The 24015-nt window shown below is 37.3% G+C and overlaps 2 protein-coding genes and 1 long non-coding RNA gene across 9 annotated transcripts; all 3 read left to right on the top strand.

Moving 5' to 3' along the window:
• Window positions 1-200: 200 nt before the first annotated feature.
• Window positions 201-730, top strand: LOC137586915 (uncharacterized). The gene has a single exon (XM_068303120.1). The coding sequence runs from the start codon at window positions 295-297 to the stop codon at window positions 637-639; it is 345 nt and encodes a 114-aa protein (XP_068159221.1). The 5' UTR covers window positions 201-294; the 3' UTR covers window positions 640-730.
• A 358-nt stretch (window positions 731-1088) lies between these two features.
• On the top strand, window positions 1089-14463 carry spdi (split discs). Of its 7 annotated transcripts, none has more exons than XM_068301113.1 (9): window positions 1089-1191; window positions 9285-9967; window positions 10219-10359; window positions 10944-11120; window positions 11186-12607; window positions 12670-12792; window positions 12863-13166; window positions 13230-13504; window positions 13571-14463. In XM_068301113.1, the coding sequence occupies exons 2-9, from the start codon at window positions 9506-9508 to the stop codon at window positions 13658-13660; spliced, it is 2994 nt and encodes a 997-aa protein (XP_068157214.1). In that variant the 5' UTR covers window positions 1089-1191; window positions 9285-9505; the 3' UTR covers window positions 13661-14463. The 7 variants fall into 7 exon arrangements, with proteins under 7 accessions (XP_068157214.1, XP_068157246.1, XP_068157221.1 ...); XM_068301145.1 differs by having other exon boundaries at window positions 1118-1191; window positions 9294-9967; XM_068301120.1 differs by having other exon boundaries at window positions 1131-1247.
• Window positions 14464-18155: 3692 nt separating this feature from the next.
• Window positions 18156-19239, top strand: LOC137587250 (uncharacterized). The gene is made up of 3 exons (XR_011033901.1): window positions 18156-18307; window positions 18587-19105; window positions 19176-19239. It is a non-coding gene; the product is annotated as an uncharacterized lncRNA (long non-coding RNA).
• The last annotated feature ends 4776 nt before the right edge of the window (window positions 19240-24015 follow it).

Raw genomic sequence — 24015 nt, 5'->3', positions numbered from 1 at the left:
CTCGCACCCTTAGGACTATTACTCGCACCCTTAGCACTATTACTCGCACCCTTAGGACTATTACTCGCACCCTTAGGACTATTACTCGCACCCTTAGGACTATTACTCGCACCCTTAGGACTATTACTCTCACACTTAGGAATATTACTCGGTGGCGCCATCTGTTCATCGGGTGGCTGTTATCGAATTGTTATCGAAATTCGTCACCACCTCTAGGCAGCACTTCTCTAAATTGTTTATATTTGCCTTCATTTTACATAACAACAAAACAAAAACTTGCGATTATTAATAAAGATGGGTCTCTTTGAAATGAAATGGCTTCGCCGTTTCGTCCGGCGTAACACAAATCCCATACCAGAACAAAGGGCCGAACTGTGGAAACGTCGCTTAAGTCTGGGCTATGCGATTTTGGCCTGGCAGGCATTTGGATTCGTCTGCTATATGGTGTATACAGGACGGAACGATTGGGCCAAATACTACGGTTATAAAACCGAACAGGATGCAGCTTTGTCGCCGGCCCAGCAATTTGCAAGACACATTAAAGTTGAGGGAACGGGAAAAATTATACGCTACTCTGGATTTAACAAAGTGGAGGAGGTGCCGTTCGATTCGACTGCAAAGGAAGATGTCAAGAATTAGATGAGAGCATTAAGAGCAAGCTGTAGTCTAGGGTTTTATAATTGTAAACTGTACATTAATTAAAATAATTCGAAAACTGTCGAAAGTTAAATCGCCACTTATTTTGTTTAAGATGTAATCAGCTGATCAATGTTTGATGACGAAGGTCATTCAACCACATAATAGTATATTTGTATTTATTGAGCGTATAAGAGAGATACAAAATGGATAACGGAGTTGGAGTTGATAAGAAATCTGTTGTAAATTTAAACTATTAAATGAGAAATTGTTATATTTTTGTATCTTTGAACTTGCGCCAAAATTTTTTGGCGGCCTTATCGATATTTCGTGGAATCGATACTTATCGCTGGGCTGGACACAATGTATCGATAAGTGGGCATCGATTACTATATCGTATTTTCGACTACTGCATTGTTGTTGTTTTTTTCGTGGTCTTGTGTTGTTTATATTTTCGAAGTGAGCGGGCGTGCAGACGCGGCCGTATTTCGTAAAAAATACAAAGTAAAAGAAAAAACACGACAGACAGAACAACAACAACATGCCATATTAGCGGTATGAAGATAAAGTCCTTGACTTGAGAAAAGGAAAAACTTGCTATATTTTTTGGCGTATGTTTTTTTTTTTTTTTTGCCTTTGCCTACTTAACTGTTGCAACGGCAGCAACAACTACCAAAAGTGCAACAACAATATTAAACGGTACAAGATACTTCAAGCCTACGCTTAATGTTAGTAACAAGTAATTGCTGTAAACAATTAAAGTTTTGTTGTGACAACAAAATTAAAGCAAGCTAAAAATAAAATCGAAGCTAGAACGACAACAACAATGACAAGCGCAGCAGACAGCTGCAGTAAAAGAAATGTGAATAAAAATAGAAAAGAAGAATTAAATGAATATTAATCAACGGACCTTTTGCCATGCCTACCCCAACCCCTCCGCCGAGGTCAACGCAAATGCCTAACGGGACAACAACAGCAATTGCAACTGTCTCTGTCGCTCCCATTGCACGTCTAGTGCCTGTGCCTAGCCTCGTCTAATTGGAATTTGTGCAAGACAAAAAAAAAGAGAAAGAAATATTTCAAAAGCCGCAAAACAAAAAAAAAAAAATGAGAAATAATTGCTAATTAGTTGCTTTTGTGGTCGTTGTTGTCGTTTTTGAATGTTGATGTTGTTGCACTGGCTGTTGTTTTATTCTTGCGATTTCTTGCGTTTAATGCGAATTTCTAATGCAATTAACTGCGCTGCAGCCACAGACAGCGCAGTTGCAGCTGTGTTAAAAAAAATGAAATGTGTTTATAATCTATGTACTTCTTTTTTTTTGTGTGTGTGTGTGTTATGTTCGATTTCTCCATTTTTGGTGCAAAAAAGGCCACAAAAAACTAAACGAAATACATAAATAACAGTTGTTAGTGTTGGCCTAGCGAAAAAAAAGTCAAAGGTGCAAGTGCTTCTGCTCCTCTCCCTCTCACACACATCCACACGTGCATCGAGCGTGAGCGAGTGAGTGAGAAATAGTGCCACAGACAAGTGTACCGTTGATTGATTGTAACACAGGCCAACAAAATTGCATGACCCCCCCCCAAGCCTTAATCTAACCTAAAAAGGGCAATAGAACCTTAACTTGTTAAATAGATTAAATCATTTGGAATTATTCCCCAAGTTAAAAAACAAAGAGAGTCATTAGTCTGTTTTTTTAGATTTGAGATGTAAACGCCCTTCGGTCGTCATTCCTTCATACTTAAACATTAACCTCTTAAAGAGTTAAGCGTTATTTAATGTTTGGCTATGTTAATAACCTTTGTGGCTCTCATTGCTTGTAATTTTGTTGACCTGTGTTAATATCGTTGCTGCCACTGCTGCTGCACTTGCTTGAAACAATTTTACCGGGTAAGTCAATTCACAAGAAGAAGAAAAAGAAAAAAAATTAAATATAACAAAATGCTAGACAAAATAGAAATTTCTGCTGTTGTTGCTTCTGCGTTTGGACTATTAAAAAGACATTAATTATATAATTTAGAGGTGAAACCTTCCACTTTCTGCTGCAGCAGAAAGCCAAGCCACACAATCAAGAAAATGTATAACAACATTAATAAGCAAAACGTAAACCATAAACAACAATAACAACAATAAGAAGAGGCAAAAGAAGAGAAAATAACCCAAAAGAGAAGACATACATACATATGTATGTACATATATAAATATTTATGTATACGAAAAAATAGAGTTTTAGAAAGAAAAAAAAAACTCAGTTTCGGTTTCTATTTTTATGTGAAGTCGCAAACGCAAATGTTGCATACATTAAATGATAAACAAAACAAAAAACCGTGCAACGTTTGCTTAGATACCCTGTAAATCGTTAATAACTTTAACGACACTTTCACTCAGATATCTCCATTTGAATTGAAATAAAAAAGCAACATTGGATCTTGAAATTCTCCCTCTTCCAAAGTGATCGAAAGTGCGAGGCGAACCTTTTTTAATCCATTGTGGTTTACATAGGGTATGAAAAAATGAAACCGTTTTCTAAAAATAATTCATTTCTAACAAAACGCGAAACAACAAACAAAAAATGAAAGGAAAACGGACTTAAAACCATTTTTTTCACAAAAATTTTAACTGAACAACAGACTCAAAGATAAACGGGTCATATCAAAAGCTTACTTCGAGCGGCAAATTACATGGAAAAGAGACAACAGACAGACAATGTGCCGAGCCCCCCTTTTTGGGGCAGACAATCGCTGGTTTTAAGCGATTGCTTCAAAATATGATCCTATGGCTTAGGGTAAGATCTTACTTAACCAAAGTAAATCCTAGTGGGTGTTAAAACCGTTACAATTACTTAAAAAAAAAATAAGGAATTCATATGCTCATTGGTTTTCTTTGTTTCTTTCTCTAAATAAAACTCTCAGTGCTCTTCAAGTGAATGCCCCCAGGTGGGATAACGGCTGACTGAGTTCTGGTTATAATGGTTTAATGTTTTTTTTTTTTTTTTTTTTTTTTTTAGTTGTGGTATTTGGTATTGTCATGCTCAATGGTTTTTTTCAGACCCGGCTAAAAAACTGCCCAGTGGCAGTGGCAGTGGCTCTTTGGGGTCAGGCTCTGGGGCTGAGAAATGTGAGATTCAAATGATCCCCAAGCTTTTGCGGTTATCATCAGCAACAACAACAGCGACAAAAACAAACCCGAGCGATAAGTAGTGACTGGTCATAGAAAGAAAGAAACATTGAAGTAACAAAAAATGCGAATAGAATAAAAATAAAAAAAAAAAAAAGGTAAACCGCAAATACCCCGACTCGCTTTGTGGCTTTGCGGTTCCCATATTCTCTTCTCCTTATTCCCCTTAGTTGTCCATTCGGCTTCGTTCTGTTCCGGTTTGTTTTAATTCTTTAACGTTCAACGTTTTTGATAAGCTCTAGCCACGCAGACACGCACTTCGCTTGGTCGCCTCCCCCGACTACCAACTCTATATATACCATGCCTAAAGAAGACGTCATAATAAGTATTAGTAAATGAAGAAAATGAACGAAACTGAATGTCATCATTCCATCCATAGATTTTTATGCGTACACTGGCATCCATTAATGATCACGGTGGTGGTCATTGGCCTCCTGCCTTTACCAATAGAGTAAAGTAATGAAAAAAAAAACAACAAATGTTTACATATATATAAAGGTAAACAAAAATTTAAGGAGACTATGTGACAAAAATTTGGACCAAAAAGGTTGAATTTAAATGAATTCAAATTGTAAATCGTATTCTCGTATATTTACTATCAGTTGTGTTCTTTTTTAAATTTGGCGCTCGTTTTGCACTGTGGCGCTTTGTGTTATCTGTTATCGATAGTATCGTTCTGTCGTTCGATTTTTTTCGTATCGAAAAATTTAAATTTTTTGCATCAGTCTGGCAACCTGGGTTGCCACTTGTTGTAATAGTATTAGTTGTTGTTGTCTTGCAGAAAAACTGAAACAGAAAACGCGCGTCGCTTTGTTGTCAGTTTTTAGTTTCTTTTTTTTCTATTTGCGCCGCCGCCGACGCCGCTTTTTGAAGCTTTGTGATGTGTTTATTATTATAAATTGTTTTGTTGCTGGATCTTGTTTTTTTTTGTGTTTTTGTTTCTTAAACGAATAATTTTTATCCTAAAAATGTACATATACTCATCTCGTATGTTTATAAATGTACAGTGGCTCACAGCTTATTTCGTGCAGGGGGTGCAGTAAAACTTTAACAGCGTGTACCTCTTAAACTATTGAAGATATCAAAAAAATTTAAATGCAGTTTTATTTAGTGATCATTTATACTATATTTAGGTACTTTATTGTTTTTCTTACTTATAAAATAACTTTTAAAAATTAAAAAAATGAACATTGGTGGCTTTTTCTATGTCACAGCTTATTTCGTGCACTGCACTTAACCTTAGAAATTATTTTAAACAAATTAATATAGTATTTGGTTGGACCCCCATTTTGTTTAATGACCTCTTTAATGCATGTTTCCATCAAGAAAACCAAATTTTTGTGACTTTAGTGGATATTTTTCCACACTCTTCCATTAGTGCTTTTTTAAGGTCATTTTTATTGGAAATTGACCTTTTCCGGATGGTCATGTCCAATATTGCCCACAAATTTTCAATCCCATTAAGGTCAGGAAACTGGACATGAGGACTGACCACATCTGGGCAATCCCAGATCAACCAGGACTGGACAATGCCGGATTTGTGTTTTGGGTCATTGTCTTGATAAAAACGGAATCGGCCCTCTAGACCCAATTTCTCTGCACTTTGAAGTAAATTATCCTTTAAAACTGATAGATACATATGTCTGTCCATTGTTCCTTCGATCAAAACCAGGATTCCAACTCCCGAAGCCGCCATGCATGCCCAAACCATGACACTTCAACCGCTATGCTTCATAGTGGGCTCATAGTGTCAAGTAACATTTGCCAAGGATCATGTTTCCCGCCCAATTTCTTTCTGGAATGAAGTAATATATGCAGATGAATCCAAATTCAATATCCTTAGGTCGGATTCGATGCAATATGTTCGGCGCTAACGAAATACCGGGCTACATAATCAGAACTAATACCCCACTATGAAACATGGCGGTTGAAGTGTCATGGTTTGGGCATGCATGGCGGCTTCGGGAGTTGGAATCCTGGTTTTGATCGAAGGAACAATGGACAGACATATGTATCTATCAGTTTTAAAGGATAATTTACTTCAAAGTGCAGAGAAATTGGGTCTAGAGGGCCGATTCCGTTTTTATCAAGACAATGACCCAAAACACAAATCCGGCATTGTCCAGTCCTGGTTGATCTGGGATTGCCCAGATGTGGTCAGTCCTCATGTCCAGTTTCCTGACCTTAATGGGATTGAAAATTTGTGGGCAATATTGGACATGACCATCCGGAAAAGGTCAATTTCCAATAAAAATGACCTTAAAAAAGCACTAATGGAAGAGTGTGGAAAAATATCCACTAAAGTCACAAAAAATTTGGTTTTCTTGATGGAAACATGCATTAAAGAGGTCATTAAACAAAATGGGGGTCCAACCAAATACTATATTAATTTGTTTAAAATAATTTCTAAGGTTAAGTGCAGTGCACGAAATAAGCTGTGACATAGAAAAAGCCACCAATGTTAATTTTTTTAATTTTTAAAAGTTATTTTATAAGTAAGAAAAACAATAAAGTACCTAAATATAGTATAAATGATCACTAAATAAAACTGCATTTAAATTTTTTTGATATCTTCAATAGTTTAAGAGGTACACGCTGTTAAAGTTTTACTGCACCCCTGCACGAAATAAGCTGTGAGCCACTGTATGTATAGATGCGTGTTTTATGTGTGTTGGTGTGAAGTTGTCTTTTTTGTTTTGTTGTTGCTGTATTTTGCTGTCGTATTCCGGTTTCTGCGAGTGCGAAAACTGAATGATAGAGAGAGAGAGAGAAGTGACTTTAACTCCCCTCTTTTCCACCTTGTCCTCATCGCTTTCTGCCTTTTACAGTTATTTGTAGCAAACAATTAAATTATGCTCTCTCTGTGCGTGTGCGTGTGTATTAAATTCATTGACGTTTTCCTTTTTTTTTTTTATTCACTTTCATTCAATTTTATTTAATTTGAAGGGCACATCCTGCTATTTGGCTCTCCTTTTCTCTTCGCCTCTGTTGCCCGCTCTTCCCTACACATTGTGTGTCATTTCATTCCTTTCTCTCTGCATTTGATGCAGTTGCATTTTGTTTTTGGTGTAGAAGAAAGTTTGAAACCTTCAAATTAACATTTTAATTTGATTGTTTTTTTATATTTTTGAAGGGGGGACATTCTTATGTTGCTTTCTTAGCTTATCTAATACCCAAAAAAAGCAAATTTATCATTGCTCAAGCTAAACAACTTGTGAAAGATAAACCGAAAGATAAAAATTGTCCATGTTCAACAAACGCAGTTTTTTAATTGCGTTAAACAAACAACCATAATTTATGTTTATTTTTTCATTTCATGATGTCACTCTAGTTTTTGGTTTTGGTTCTCTTCATGTTTTTAAATCTACAAAGTTTTGTGTGGGATGTGAAAAATTTTCTTTCAAAAACCAGAAAGAATCAAAATCTGGCCATAAATGGCAACATCATAAAACTGAAGATAAAAACGGTCATTTGGCAACACTGTTTATGCTGCAGCCAGGCCACCAGCCTGTTGTTACTACTCTCTCTTTCTCGCTTTGGGTCTGTCGGTCGGTCAGCTGTCAATGTCAGGTTAATAATAATGCATATTTTTCATATTTCCATCACTTTTTCTTGATTGTAACGTTTCTCCATGCCCAAGCCATGACATGAGTGAGTAATCCCCCCGGCCTTATGACAATGAAAATATAAAAAAAAAACAACACATGAGCAAACACGCACACACATGCGCAACAGGCGGCAATGAGGCAGGAGCGGATTCTGACCTCTACACCTGTAAATTTCTTTTTTCCTACATACATACATAGAATTTTTTGAAAGATAAGTTGCTCGTAATATGTTCTTGCATTTATCTAATCAATTCTTAAACAAGTTTATAAATATAATTGTTACTACTTTTCTTGTAGTTGCATTGTATTTGCCATTATATTCTATGAGTCATCATCCCTGGGCAATCGATGAGAAAAAAATAACAAAAAAACAAGGGTTTAGGAGAGAAAATACAAACAGTTTGACCTTGCCTTTTGTTTTATTTGTCGGAACAGTAAATTTTATAGGATTTCGCTACTGTTCTTAATTGTGGCGCCTTTCCCATCCCCACGAGAGATGTTAAAATGTTGACGTTGCAGTTGTCGCCGTCAACGTCGCGGTCGACGTCGTCTGTGTCGCCAGACTTGGGAATGAAATCTCTGTGTGTCTCTATCTGTATCTGTGCTTGGCCTTTTCTGAATTTCAATTGCATTATTATTTGTTAACTGCATATTAATTAAGTGTGAGTTCAGCCGGCAGTCTATCTCTATCTCTACAGTCAACAAAGAATAAACATGAACATACACACATCTATCTAAACAAAACGAAAGAAACCCGGGGTATTTGAGTATTATTTTCCTTGACTGTATGTATTTCTCTTGTTACCCCGCCTTCGCTTGTTCTTTTGCCACTATTGCTACTTGCTCTATTATTTTGCACAGTGGGGCTAAGCGGAACATTTTCAGTTATAAGACTAAAACGGTTATGGCAAAATTCTCAACATCATATGAAAAAGTTTTGGGCTATAGAATTTATATATCCATCTGATAAGATATTATACAAGATATTAAATATTGCTAAACTGGAATTCTTTTGAAAGGGAAATAACCATTAGGGATCCAAAAATTAAAAAAAAATTTTTTAAATGCATTACTGAATGGCCCTACGGGTCTCCCCTTTGAATGTAGCGAAATCTAAGCGATAAAAATAAGAGATTATCGATAAGACAGTCCAGCTAGTGGCAAACATTAAATATATTAATAGTGTTCCATGGTGTCGGCACAAGAAGGCTCGTCTGCGCCTCAGCTGGCATTCAAGCTAATACAATGCAAGCGATTGTCTGTCCACAAATACATTCATATGAACATCAACACACAAACACCAACGAGTTATTGTGGCATGCCACATATGTATGTATGTATGTATGTACATGTTTGTAACTTTCATTCCATTGAACAACAACAAAACAAACAGCAACAAAACAAGAAACTCTAAAAACATAAAAACATTTTCACTTTAGTCGCGAAAGATGAGTTAGATGAGAATGAAGTAAACGAACGATTATAAAACGAAAGGTCAACGATTACCAAGAAAACAAAAATATAACAAACAACGATTAACGATAACTAGACACCATCGAACATTAACAAGAATTTATGGTTTACGTTTTGTCAATATAAAAATTAATCAAATTTCCCCAAAGAAGAAAAATAAACAACAACGGAAATGATTAAATTAAAATCATTATTCCGTCGTGGACAAGGGACCTCGAGTTCCAATTCCTCACAAAATTCAACATCAGCGCATAAGCAACAGCAGCAGCATTCCAACAATAATCGACAGAAATCTCAATCCAGTACATCTTTAAATACAGCACATGAGCAACATCAGCAGCAGCAACAGCCGGCGACAACTGCAACAACCAAATTTTATTCAAATAATGAAGGTGGAACAGGTGCCACCTATGAACGTGGAGTAGATGTAGGCGATGAGGATGCCTTATTGCTAACAAACCAATTGCAACAACGACGCCAGCAGCAACAACAACAGCAACAGAGCAACACTCTGCCACAAAAGAAATCCAAACTGAAAGGACAAAAGCAACCAAAGCAATTGCCACCCATACAACAACAACAACCACCTGGCAATGATTTAAACGAACAACAAATGACTTCCATTGCCGCCGCACCACATCAACCTCCACCAACAGTAACATCAGCAGCACCAGCCGCAACATCTAGTGTTAACAATCGAAATCTTAATTTGAATAACAACAGCGGCCACGCATTGGCCGCCCTTCAAGATGGCGGCGTAAGTGCCGCCGCTGCTGCCGCTGATTTCTATCAGCAATTGGCAGTAGCAGCAGCAGCGACAGCATCAGCAACAGCGACACCAACAACAACACCTGGCAGTACATCGTCAACATTAACTAATTCATCAGCAACCACCGATACCACCATACATCAAGCCTCATCTGCCACAAATCCAGCAGCGTCAGCAAATGCATTTCCGGCTGCCGCTGCTGCTGTGGCTGTTGCAGCTGTTGCTGCCAGCAGTTATCAGCAGCAACAACAACAACAGCAGCAACAGCTTATCAATAATGAACAACAACAACAGCAACTTTTAGAGGTAAGCATGCTGATCATTAAAGAAATTCTCAATGCAAATATATTTATCTAAAATAAGTAACTACATAAATATTTTGAAGATTTAACTTGATTGGAGGGTTCACAATGGGATTAAAGCTCATCTGTTAACTTATGGAGAACTAATAATTTGCTATTACCACTTAATGTTATTGTGATACGAAGAATGTGCATTGTATTGACATTTTATTGAACTATTATTAATCTCTTTATTTCCCTCTCTCTTTGACATAGGCTAACAATAAAATGCAAGAGCTGCGTTTGCAGGTGGAGCGATTGGAAAGTGAACATCTGCAGCTGGAGACACGCATCACAGAGCTGTTGCCATACCAAAGTGAAGTGGCCAAATTGAAGGGCGATTTGATCAAGATGCAGGTGAGAGGGAAATGTCAGATAATTGCGAGTGGATGGGTGGGTGGTAGATACTAACCACAAAAAGCTAATGCTTGTCATGGCTCATTGATGGAATTGCAGCGGTAGTGTAGTGGAAAGTGTGAGGGAGGGATCCTTTGGCTTTTAAAAAGATCATCATCCACCCACACGTTTTGAAAAGAAACTGGGTTAATGGAGGGTGGCTGTTTTCCTCCCTCTCTTGCTCTGCCAACAACAACAAAACTTCCATGAATATGATGATGTTATTGTTGTTATTATGATTATTTGCGATGATCATGATGATGATGACTAAGTGTAGCCTCTCCCCTGCGGGGGCGTTGCGCTTGGCTACTTTAACCAATTTATTGATATTCAATATGCTCTAGTAAATAAAATTGCGCTCCTTTAATTGAATGTGTTTCGTAACCAGTAACAACAATAAAAATAACATCATCTTTGTTTTTTTTTTTTTTGTACACCTGTCGCTCATCTGTCTGTCTATCTATGGGCGGCTTTAATTACTCTTTCCCCGCTAATTCTCGTTCTCTCTCTCTCTCTCTCTCTCTCTGGGTTTCTCTGTTGAACAGAATCTACAGGAGAAAACACAAATGGAAATTGGCAATTTGAAATATGAAAATGAATCTTTGCGCAATCGTTTGCGGGACGTTGTTAATTCACCATTATCAGATGCGGAAAAGCATCAGATTATACAAGATTCACAACGTTTGCATAGCTCAGCTCCTGCCTCCATAGCACTACCTAGTGTAAGTATTCGATTTAATCACATTATCCATGGATTTTGAACTCACATTTTCACTTTGAATTATAGGCAATTGAAGGTATTCATGATAGTGGAACACCATGCCTTACACCCGATTGGGATAAGCATTCATCATCGAGTGAAATATCCGTAGCCTGTTTGCAGGATAAAATCATACAAATGGAGGAGACGCATTATTCCACAAATGAGGAATTACAGGCTACACTGCAAGAGTTGGCCGATCTGCAAACGCAATTAACCGATACTCAAACCGAAAATGAACGTCTGTCCGAGGAGAAGGATGTGCTATTTCAATCGCTTTGCCGCCAAACTGAAAAGCTGAATGAGTCACGAACACAAATCACAACACTACAAGAACTGTTGCTGCGTGATACAAAACAGGCGGCTGAAGTAACCACCTCGGAGAGGGAGAAAAAGCTATTGGATTTGATTAAAACGTCCCAGGAGGAGCGTGAGGTGGTTCTGCTGAAGCAGGAGGAGCTCAATTCAGAGCTAAGTGAATTGCGTTCCGTGTGCGATGCAGCGCAATTGGAACAGCAGCGTCAAAGGGAACGTATTGCTTTGCAAGACTCGCAGCTGGATGCATCAAATGCCGAACGCAAACAAGGAGAGTCTCAATTGTCGCAGGCCAAAGAGGAAATCTCACAGAGGGGTATCGAAATCAATCGATTGACAACTCTGCTGGAGAATGCCCGATCAAAGATTGAAGAGCTCGAGGCGGATTTGTCTCGTGGCGATAAGACCGATCTGAGTGATGTTCTCGATGCGGCGCGTCGTGAAAAAGATACGCTGGAAGAAAGGGTGGCCGAGCTGCAGGATCAGTGTTCACGTGGCCAGGCTGAGTTGAGACGTCTGCGGGAACAACTTGCCGGCCTCAGTGAGGAGTGCAAAGTGGCCAAAAATAATGCCAAATGCGCCGTATCCCATTTGGAATATCGTCTCGAACAATTGCAAAGCGACAAGGATAAAGTGTCCAGCGATTGTCAATCGCTGGAGGAGCGTGTGGCCGAGCTTCAAGTGCAATGCAAGTGTCATCAGGAAGATAAGGCCCAATTGCAGCAGCTACTGGGCGAGACTCAACGTCATTTGGGCGATATTAAGCTAAAGTTTAGCGATACGGAACAGCGACTAGACAAGGAGACACAGCTACGCCGCAAAGAGGCTGAGGAGTGGCAACAATTTCAGTCGGACCTTCTAATGACCGTCCGGGTTGCCAATGATTTCAAGACTGAGGCGCTTAGCGCTCGAGAGCAGCTGATGCTCGAGAATAAAACGCAGAAGGAGAAAATACGATTGCTGGAACAGCAATTGGACAAACTGAACACTAAAAGCGCTGAGACCCAACAATCGGTCATGTCCACTGTTCAATTGGAAATGGCCTCACGTCGTGGCAGTAAACACAATTTCAATCGTCAGGATTCGCGTCTCTCGGTAAAAACGCTCATCGAAAGCATTGAGAATAACAAGCCGGTAAGTTAATCATACTTACAAATAAATCAATTCCAATTAATTTACTTCTTTTCATTTAATAGCAGGGAAAATCGTCGGATGATGTTGAATCAAGATATAGCTCAACTTCAAGTTTAAATAGCGGCACTCCAGAGATGGGTAATACACCTATTATACTGCCTGCCTCCAGTGATTGGCATGAGAGTGTAAGTATAATGATTTTTCAAAGAGCTTTTCCGCTTATCTATAGATAAATGTATTTGTCTTTGTTTCCAGTTACGTTTACCCGTCCTGCAGAGCAGCAATCTACATGTGAGTGTCAATAATACGGCAGCTAGTGTAGGTGGAGGAGGAGCAGGCGGCGGGGCTGTCAATGCAACCAAAGTAACATTACCATTGCGAGAGCAAATGCCAGCCACAACAGGATCAGCAGCCTCAACATTACCACCAACTCCAGTCACACCGCCTCCATCAATGGTGGTGGTGCCGTCCAGTCTGACAACGCCAGTAAAAACGCCCAGCAATAGTCAACTGGTGGGCAGTCTCAGCTTTGGCAATGTCTCAAAATCATTTCTCACCGGTAAGAAAGAAGGGCAATGGCAAGCTGACCTATCTTCGCACACTCATTTCTATTGTCTTTTAGGCGAACGCAAGGATCCTCTCAATATGTTAGCCAAAAATGGTGGTTCTAAACGCAATGCCTTACTTAAGTGGTGCCAAAATAAAACCGTTGGCTATCGCAACATTGATATCACGAACTTTAGCTCATCGTGGAACGATGGTTTGGCATTCTGTGCGATTCTACATTCCTATTTACCGGATCGCATACCCTATGATACCCTTAATCCGACCAATAAGCGTCGCAATTTTTCATTAGCCTTTGCGGCTGCCGAATCAGTTGGCATTGGCACCACCCTGGTGAGTTTGAAACCTTTCTCAGATTTCATAACGTTTGTTGTTAATATTTTTGTTGTATTTATTTAGAACATCAACGATATGTGCCAGATTGAGAGACCAGACTGGACACAGGTCATGTCCTATGTAACGGCTATATATAAATACTTTGAGACCTAAATACTAAATGGAGGCAATGATTCTCCTGCTTTTTCTTCACAAAAACAAAACAAAAAAAAAAAAAAAAAAACAACAACAAAACTCCAATTTGGTTAAATTGAGACGGTTGTCTTTTGTATATTTATTCTGCATTTCTTTATTTATTTAACGCCTAATAATACACTGCATGAGCTCACAGGCCGACAACTCGCTCACATAAATGACATAAAAGTATTGAAAAATTTGCTAATTCTCTAAACTACATATAGTATTTTTTTAAATTTTGATTGCTTTGATTGCTTATGACCAAAATAAAAGTACTTTCTATATTATCGGCCTGTGCTAATTCTTACAATCTAACACTAATATATATAAATAGAAATAGATACGAAAAATGCAAATGCAACAAATGGAAAGTCTTAGTCTACAAACAGCAACAATTTTTTGGATTTAAAAAAACAAAACAAAAAGTATTGTATACACAACATCTTTGATTTGATTCCAGAGATCGTGTTGCTAAATATGACGTTCAGATTGAAATTCATACCTCTATAATAAGTTCCGTATTGTTTCTAGTGATAGCTACATAAACACATATGTTCTTTGAACGCATTTTTAAACATTGTTTGTGCTTCAATATTCGATTTTTTATTTGCAAATTGTTAATACAAATTGTTAAGCGCGCTTTGCCGATCTATAAAATAAGCAAATTGAAGGTCGGAACGTTTCGACCTTATAAACGTATGAATGTGTTTTATTTTATTTGATATATTATTATTTCTTTTTTTTTATGTATTTTTGGACTTTTTTTTTTTTTTTTTTTTTAATGAAATATTGTATTAAATTTTTAATGCTTGAGACCTACAGAGTTTATTTTGATGATAATTAGATATTAAAATAAAAAAAAAAAGCAAATGAAATGGGCCGATTAGCTTTAGCATATTTATTATATATGTATATATCTATAATGTAAAACAAAAAAGATGAAAAAAACAAAACCAGATACAATTTTATTTAATCTTTACGAACAACAAAAGCAAACTGTATTTTTATAATTAATTTAAAAATCTAATATTAAAACAACAGACAAAAACAAAAAACAAAAAAAAAAAGAAATAAATAAAAATAAAAACAAATAAATGAAAACATTCGAAACTACAAAGAGGAAATGAGTTGTCGTTCGATTTGGCTGCGATTTCCTTGCACATGCTAACAGACTGCCGGAAGGATATACATACATAGGCAAGCATCCTTTGCAGGACTATGCCTAACTCAAAGACCTCACTTGAAGGTTCTTCCAAGGAAGATGATGAACAACCTTCTGACTAGAGCAAAGGTTAAAAAGGAATTGGACACAATCTGATTACTGTTTTCGTATCCTTTTTTTCAAATAAATCAATATTTTATTGTTGGTATTTTTTGATTTTTGAATGAAATTTCATTAAATATTTCAAAACATTTCTAACATCTGCTTAACTTATCTTAAATGTTGATTTTAATGTTCCTTTTAAAATTTCTGGATAAATGTTTGAGATCGTTTTCCTTCCATAATAGCAAAAACCATTTCCAATTACTTTTGAAGAGGGATTTGTGATCTATATAACTTATGTATATACAGTGAAACATTGTTATAATGAAAGACAAAATAAGTATAACGAATTTTATGCTAAGTCCTTTGAAAAAAACTAATAAATACATATAGCAAATCAATAGATATAACAAATTATATTACAAGTCCCCTTAGATGCGTTATATCGAGGTCTTACCGTATATATTCTGGCACCTAAGCAGCAAACTTTTTGACTAACCACGAAGGTAGAGAAGAAATTTATTAATAACTAAATATTTTCTTCAACTAGAATCGTCACGGAATCCTTCCATATAAAACGAAATCTAGATATGTTTCATTCGCAAAATTTTATGGCAAGAAAGTTGTGTAAATCTGGCATAAAGCTTTTAGCTACTGGATAACAAAAGATTACGACCTGACATCCTACGGATACTTATTATGATGATGATGAAAAATAAATTAAACTTTTTTACACTTTTCATCTTTTAAACGATAACAAAAATTGTAAGTCCTCTTATTAAAATAGATCCATCTTATGTTGCCGAGTATGAAACCCAATGAAACACCCAAGCCTAAGACCCAACTGCCAGACAATCCCACACACACACACACACACACACACACACCCATCTCAATCCCAAAAGCCTACAAAAACAAAAGGGAAATCAAATCCCGGGCTAAGAAAACAAGAAAAGAAAATGGCGCTCTCATAAAAGAAAATGAGGCAACTGTGAAATTTCCCCATTGAAATTTCCCTTAGGATACACACTGTGGAAAACCGGCGTTTGTGTGAAAGAGATGCCACATGCTGCGCAGTGGGCGGGATTTGAAAATTGAGAGTAGAGCAAGGTGAGATGGTGGTTGGAAAGTCACGTCAAGAAAAGGATGTGGGTGTCCTGTCATTTAATTAAGTGCATAAAAGTTACGCGCGCCTTCGCCGCACAGGATGAGGCTCACCATGGCCATAGAACAGCGTGCGATTTTTTAAAATTAAAACAAGCTGATGATTGATGTACTCGACGCTAATAAGTGTCGGACAGCTGCCATTTCCCTCATTTAAGATTTTCAATTTTCGCATCAAAAACTGCGGGATAAAAATGTTGAATAAGCCATTATGAGATTTTAACTAACTTTCAAAACTCTATTTTAAATACTTTTGTAGTTTGTCCTAGACAAGGAGATAGGACCTAAGTCTTGGGAGTTTGATCTTTAAGCAGCAATTGCTGATATTAGTATCGTATATAGTCGAAAGGATGATTTTTTGAGGTGAGTCCAGATATGCAATGATCATCTCATGTGTTTGTTGCTTCAACTGTTTGAGAATTACAACCAAATGAGGAGAAAAGACCCAAGTTCCTAAATGACTATTTGGCAAGATTTTGAATAGGAATGATGAAACTTAAACAAGAAACAACTTGGTCCTTAATGAGGGCTTTCCCTTAACCGTCCATGAGAAGGAGAAAAATTGTTGATTGATTGTGAATTATATTGATTAAATTAGAATGAAAGTGAGGCAGACGTTTCATGGCAATCTCTTTTTGGCCACATGGTTGGTAACTAAATTTAATTGAAATATGGATTAGTTTCACATTTAGCTCAACTCTTTCCAACGGGTTAATCTGTCTTGGCTATAATAGCGGCACGTACTGTCAATTAGGCCAACTTCTCACCACCAAAAAACCAAACCACGTTTGATTCCAACACGGACTTTTACTTTACTCTTCTTCTCGTTTTGTAATGTCCGGCACATGCCGTTCCACCCATTCATTCATGCAGTCAGTCAGTCAGTCAGTCATTCATTACATTATTCACTCAGCCTGTTCGTGGTCAAAAACACAAATTAATGCTGACGCATCATTTGACTGACCAAAATAGAAAACAAAAAGAAAAAACCAAAAAAAAAAAAAAAAAAAAAAAAAAAGTAAGCGAAAGATAGAATTGTGCCCGGTCATAAATCAAGAAATCGGTAAATCAATTTCAATGTAGTCAGTTCAGAATTTTAATATACAAAATATGCGGCAAACGAAGACAATGCAACTCTCTCTCTCTCTCCGTCTCTCTCTCTCTCTCTCTCCTCCACTCGATTCCGCCCGATCTAGGGGGATTGCCCATGGCTTCATTCAATCCAAATCCAAAAACTCATTCCACTGCAACTATAAAAATATTATCTATAGTTTCCACTTAGCTGCACAGACGGGGCCAGGCCAGGACAGGCCACTTACCGGCAACTAGCCGGACCCGGAGACTCGAGCTCGAGCTCGAGTCAGACCCGTCGCTGACAGGAGATGGAACATGATGGGGTTCAGGGCGTAAATCATAACGGTTAATGTGCACTCATAAATGGATAAACGCAAGCAGAACGAGTGCACGCTCTCTATCGCTTGACAAAGCACATATGCCAGCCAGGACGAAGGACAATTCCCCATTCTTGCTCACTCAGGTCAGCCCGGTATCGTTTAATATGTGTGTGTGTGTGTGTCTCAGTGTCATTTATGGGTCATTTGCTTTGAACAGAAAAAAAAAAAACAACAACAAAATCTCGAATATCCCACGAAACAAAAACACGAACAAGAACAAGTGAGCCAAGCCAAATGGAAATCGTTTAAGTATCCTTTAGCCTGATTGAATGAAATTTCTTTATACTCTTCTGATATCCAGGCACAAGAACTTTCGCCTCAAACCAAATTGGATTTAGCGATTTTCAAGATATGTCTAAATATTTACATAAATCTATCAACAAAATGTGTGTTGCCTCCTTTCGTTTATATTCAAGGACAAAAATGTGCTCTGCTAACCTCACTTAAATACATAACTATTCCAGGAGGAAGGCAAGTCCTGGGGGTCTGATAAGTAAGATAAATCCTTATACTTAAAATGCTTTGATCGAAAATCACTTGCAAATGATTAGAGAAATGTTTTTTCAGTTCCGACCAGGTGTAACTATATGAATTTAGTCTCTTTTGGTTTGTCTTTCCTGATATAGAAGAAATAGACATATTTATAGATAAGTTATGAATTCAAACTAGAGGGAAACTATCAATGATTAGAGCTAAATCTTAGATTCGAGTTCAAGTTGATTGTCAGTGGATCATGAACTTGTAAGTCACTATCGTGGTAAGGATTGAAATCGAAATGATTTAAGAAGGACAACTTAAAGATCTAATACAAAAGACCACCCAAACCTCTTTCCCTTTCCCTAAGTTAAAGATCTTTCGTTTCGTTTTCTTCTTTGTCCCATCAAGTTCTACTTCCGGCCATAGAGTCTTAACGTTATTTTTCTCTTTCCCTTTTGTTGTAACATTTCCGTCTATGTTTGCATAAATCCTGTTGACTCGCTTGTCAACTTACCTAACTATTTAAAACGACAACGGAAACAGGGCCAAAGCCTCAGCCTCAGTCTCAGCCTCTAAAACTTCAAAACGAAAATGAAAATCCAAATTTTTTTAAACACAAAAACCGAAATGAAAGGATTATAATAAAGTGATAGAAATCGATGGATGGAAACTCGCTATCAAACGAAAACTGTTCCGAATTCAACTGGGCAACATTTCCGGTTACCGAAAACTCAGAAGAAGAAAAGAAAAACTATTGTGAAAAAAAGACGAAGAATATGAAAAGAAAATCTCAAATGATGTCCAGTCATGAGGCGGCGGCGGCAACGGCAGCGACGGCGACTTGATTTCCTCTCCTCTCACACAAAGAGCTTTATGATTTTCCGGTCAATACAAATTCGAACGGGTCGACTGCTGGCAGCATCCTTACAAATCAACAAGCATGACACATTGGCTAGGAAGTAGAAGAGAAACACCAATATAGAAAATAGACAAAAAATGGAAAGAAACCAAACTGAATGAATGAATGAAGGGCCAGCCAAATGCAATGACAATTGACAATGAGTAAGTGTTTTCTCTTTCTTTCTCCTTCTAGCTCTCGACTCCGAACAACAAGTTTTTTTCTTCCTTATAGTTGTCGATGGCATTTGCTTGGCAATTGAACTAATGGGCAATAAATTATGATTAAGAAAAAAAAAGAAAAAGCAAATAAAACTATTCTTTTTTAAGAGAGAGAGAGAGAGAGAAACAAATTTCATTTCATTTGCTAAGGAAAAAACTATTCTAACTATTCACTCGTATATGGATAGTAAAGATCATTATAGTAATATAAAATCGAATGATCGGTAGTCATAATTCTGGTTCAAGATATTCCAAAAAGTAAGAGTAAGTTGAGGAACTGTCAAGTGTATTCTAAGAGTCTTTCGATAGTAGTTTTACTAAGATCTCTTAATCCTCTTGTTAGTTTATACTGCTTAAGTGAAATTGTAATGAATATCCAGATGATAAAACTTGATTTGTGTCGATCGATCGCAGTCTTCTCCCTAGTTTGACTTACCTATCCTAATCCTGTAATTTTCTATCTGACCCAAAATGGGTCACGGGTGTATAACAAGAGTTCATCTATTTGGTTCCGGCTTCAAACAATGTAAGGGTGAAAGGAGTTGGGGCGGTCATGAGGCTAAATGGCAAACATTCTAATAAATACGTTTTGCTGTTACCCACCCCACCTTAGAAAATTGACAATTTGCCACCTCCCCGCCTCGTGCCACCTACCGGCTTGGGATAGTTCCTTTTTTGCCTCATTCATCTTAAATGTTGCCCTCTGCTTTTGCTTGGTGTGTGCTATCACTTTTGCCAGACACTTTGATTTGCACGCATGAGCTGCTCGTGAATGTCCAAAGGGTGGTGGGGGGGCGGACGACGACAACCAACCACCCACACCACCCATCGACTCCACCCTCTTTATTCTCAGTTGTTGTTGTTGTTGTTGTTGTTGTTGTTGCTAACCAGATTTCAATTTGTGCTGGGACAAAAGTGTTTATGAGATTTTCAGGCCACGGGGGAGTCCTTTTGACTGGAGATTTGACTTGATTTGCTCTTTTATTGTTTGTTGTTTTAACACCCTCGCCAGAGAGACCAAAAAGATGTATACATTTGCGTGTGTGTGTGTGTGTGTGTGCTATCCCCTTTCTCTCTCTCTCCCTCTCTGCTCCTGTCTTCTATACGTTGAGTCTCTTGTTTGTTTGTTTTTTTTTTTGCTAGTTTTGATGTAATGTGACATGATGGCTTCATCAAAACCGCATTAAAAACATAAGCGTGTAAATTGCCTTTTGTGTGTGTAAGCAATATATATATATATATAGAAAAATCGACCAATCTAAGCATAAAGGAGCCATACAATTTTTATGACCGTATTGCCTAAAGGCAAAGTAACTATTCATTTCTTGGCTCGTAAATTTAAAATTATAAAATAAAACCAACAAAATTTAACCATAATTCAAAGCAGCCAACACACACACACACATACACACATAACATTTGGCTTATGATTTATGGAAAAGAAACTGCAAAAAAAAAAAGTGTACCAAACTAAAATAATTATGGCGGAACGAATAATAAAACATGTAAAAGAGATCCAAAAAACAGAAATTATATAACCTGGCTCTATATACTCTAACACAAATCGAGTCTTCATCCTTTTGTCAGCTCTTTATCTGAAGGATCTGAAACTGATTTGGGAGATCTCATAATTGAAAACCATTCGATTTCGTTGTCCTTTGTTATCTAGATTTCTAAATACCAAATAAAGAAAAGTAATTGAAGTAATTGAAACTACATCTTTTAATGAGATTGATCAGTGTCGGAATCAAGCCAACGCGGGGCAGATCCCTGGCTGCGGCGAGGCTTTAAGGCAAATTAGGAGATCACAGATCCAATGGGAATGAAAATCCATTCAAAAAACATCTATAAAACTCAGACTGGTTTAAAAGAAATGAATGAAACATCGCCAACCATTTGGATGGATAATCTGGGCCTGTTTCAAATTTGGCAATCTTAATGTAAAGACAAAGCAAAAGGATTCAGGCCATTAAGTTGCGGAAGTGTCGTGTTGCCTATCAAAACATATCTACAATCACGAACAGATGTTGGATCTATATACAGATATGAAAAGTTACTAAATTTAGATCGTCTTTGATTGAGTTTGCCCTTAAATTGACCTTAAAATGGAGAATTGTTTCATATAGGAAAATGTGTTGAGTTTTAATTTATAAGTTAAAACCATTTAAGGCTATGTCTATGTTTTAGTTGTGTGTGTGTGTGTGTGTGTGTGTCTTTGTGCTGGCTAGACAAAAGTTTTTTCGTTTCTTTTTTTGCTAGGAAATACAAATATAAATAAAAATGCCGTCAACACGAATTAAGCAACCCTTCCGTTACGAATAAATCAACAAATTAAACGCATAGCCCCCGAGTGTAGACCACAGTTTGTCCTTACCGAATTACCCCATCCTTTCTACAGCTACCACTCTAGAGCCTCAATGCCTTGGCAAGTCAACGGAAACGGAAAAGCACACACACACACACACACACACACACACAGTTAGCCGCACATCAAATTGGAATTCAACAAAATGTTGATTTTTCAAGTGGCCTTAAATTTGAAATTGAAAATTTTGGCAACCGCAGTTGAGTCATTTTCTTTAAAAGCAAATTACAAAACAGTAAACGGGAAACTTTGAAATTGGATTTAAAAAAAATAAAAAATGTCGTTGAACGGCGACACATTTCCGTTTCCGTTTTAACTCTGGACAGCAGCAAAAGGATTCGCCCATTTGGTTTTTGACTTTTACGTTTCATTTAGCAAACGATTTCATTAGCTAAAAAGCGCAGGGCGAGAAAGAGAAGCAGGGGGAGATAAAGAGAACGAGAGTAAATCGTAAGAAGGGTCTTTGGTTTTGTGTCTGTGTGTCTGTGTGTGTGTGTGTGTCCATATGTCCTTGCGGAAAATCGCTGGGGCGGGTGGCCTGTGACCCTTCGTTGTTGTTTGTTGCTTTTCCTTTTTTTTTTTTTTGTCGATTTTTTGTATTTTTTTTTTTATCGTCATTCAAGTTTGTTTTTCCGCTTAAAGTATTTTTATTGAATCGTCTTAACGTTTTTTATGACCCACTCTCGCCCGTGTCCTGTGTCGTGTGCGTCAGAGGGTCCTGCTGCTGCTGCTGCTTTCATCCTTTGTGCGTATCGGGAAGGTCCATTAATGCTAATCTAAACAAATTTTTGTCATTAAGGGGACGCCCTTTGGCTTGGATAAGCTTCTCTCTCTCTCTACTCTTCTTCTTCTTCCACATACTTCCCCATATAAAATATTGTCAATCAATTCAATTACAAGTTGACATCATTGTTAGTTATTGTTGACGTCAATTGTCCGGCTCTATATGAGTGTGAGTGTACTTGGGACTTGTGATTTATTTGTGTGTCCGTGTCCGTGTCCTTGCTCATGCAATGTGTGTCCAGTCAGGCGGTATCCATCGCTGGGTGGACAAGTCTCTTCCGTTGCCTTTTCTTTGTCCATAACTTACAATGAACATATTCGATAATTATAAAGGGCAATAGTTTCCTCTAAGATATATAGTGCTGAAGCAGGATTTGTTATCCTCTTTCTAGTCTTTTGTAAAGCGACAACGACAATGAAACGTTCATTACTTAATAAGAGATCAACTGAATACGTTTCCAAATGAGTAACAAAAAGTTAATGAGCTAAAATACAACCAAAACTAAATGAATTGAACTGAATGTAACTCCAAAAATTCGATTTTAGGCTAGTAAATTGACGAAAATTTGAACCCTAAGGTATACAATAGATAGTCATACACAATATTTTGGTTCAAGAAATACTTTTTATTCGAAAGACTTTGTAAAATTGCTTTATATATGTATATTCAAAACAATGTTCGACTATTGCCTATTGCATACTTTAGGGATATCCTTTTGAATAAAAAGGATTTTGCTTCCAATAATTAACCATTCTAGTTATAGAATGTGATATTTCTTTATATATGTAGTACTTGGTCTTTAAGACAGGAGACATTGCATACTTCAGGGCTCAGTTTTCAGCCATTTTGCAATCTGAGAGATACGTCTAAAAACCATCTTCGTATCTTTGTATTTTGAGTTTGACTATGATTGTATAGTCAATTTCTCATTTATTTAGATCCTTTATTCAAAGTTTTAAGAAATGTTAAAAACTATTGATCTTAAGACACAATTATATCATGGATAACAATTTAATTTGCATAATCTTTGCTCACATATGATTACAATTGGTTATTCAGACTATTTCCCCCCTCTTGAGGCTAAGCAAATGATAACTTTTCAATTTGGTTTTCATGCTAATTGAAGAAATCCTCCATTCAATTTGACATAATTTAGCGTACTTGAAAAAGCAGCGGTCCACAATTGACCACAAGTGTTATTAGGGCCACTTGAATCAACTTGTATTTTAACATCTGCCTTTTTTTTTTTTTTTGGTTTTCGGTTGGTCTCACCCTCAGTTTCAGGCATTGCCACTCCTGTTCCTGCTCCTGCTGCTCCTGCTGCTGCGAGTCTACTCGAATTTCAAAGTGAACCCTTTCCTCCTTCACCATCCCGCGCAATTAGGCAGCACACACGTCACATTGCTCAACCCTTTTTGAGCCCCTTCTCCCACAACGCCAATGAAAAGGTTCGAAAGTTTGTCTTTTCCCAAGTTAATGACTTCCGTTTTCAGATTGGAACAAAAAAAATACTCTCGCGCGCCACTCGCCGCTCGCCGTTCGCCGTTCGCCGTTCGCTTCTGGTTAATTGCTTTGAGTGAGAATGCCGATTGATTGATTTCTCTATTGTCTGTCTGTCTGACTGTCTATTTGTTTGTTTATTTATAAATAATAATACTTTAGTGTGCCACACACAGGCAAAAGGTTAAAGGGAGTGAAAAGAAA

Source organism: Drosophila tropicalis, unplaced genomic scaffold (assembly GCF_018151085.1).
Source record: "Drosophila tropicalis isolate 14030-0801.00 unplaced genomic scaffold, ASM1815108v1 contig_158, whole genome shotgun sequence".
In the NCBI taxonomy this organism is placed as follows: Eukaryota; Metazoa; Arthropoda; class Insecta; order Diptera; family Drosophilidae; genus Drosophila; species Drosophila tropicalis.
Note: the sequence above shows the minus strand (reverse complement) of the source record. Positions and strands in the feature narration are given on the sequence as shown.

Excerpts from the sequence above, each read along its gene's own strand:
- LOC137586915 (XM_068303120.1), top strand. The coding sequence starts at position 295 with ATGGGTCTCTTTGAAATGAAATGGCTTCGCCGTTTCGTCCGGCGTAAC.
- spdi (XM_068301097.1), top strand. The coding sequence starts at position 9,065 with ATGATTAAATTAAAATCATTATTCCGTCGTGGACAAGGGACCTCGAGT. Across the intron at positions 12,608-12,669 it reads GCATTGAGAATAACAAGCCG|CAGGGAAAATCGTCGGATGA; the intron begins GTAAGTTAATCA and ends TTCATTTAATAG. Across the intron at positions 12,793-12,862 it reads CCAGTGATTGGCATGAGAGT|TTACGTTTACCCGTCCTGCA; the intron begins GTAAGTATAATG and ends CTTTGTTTCCAG.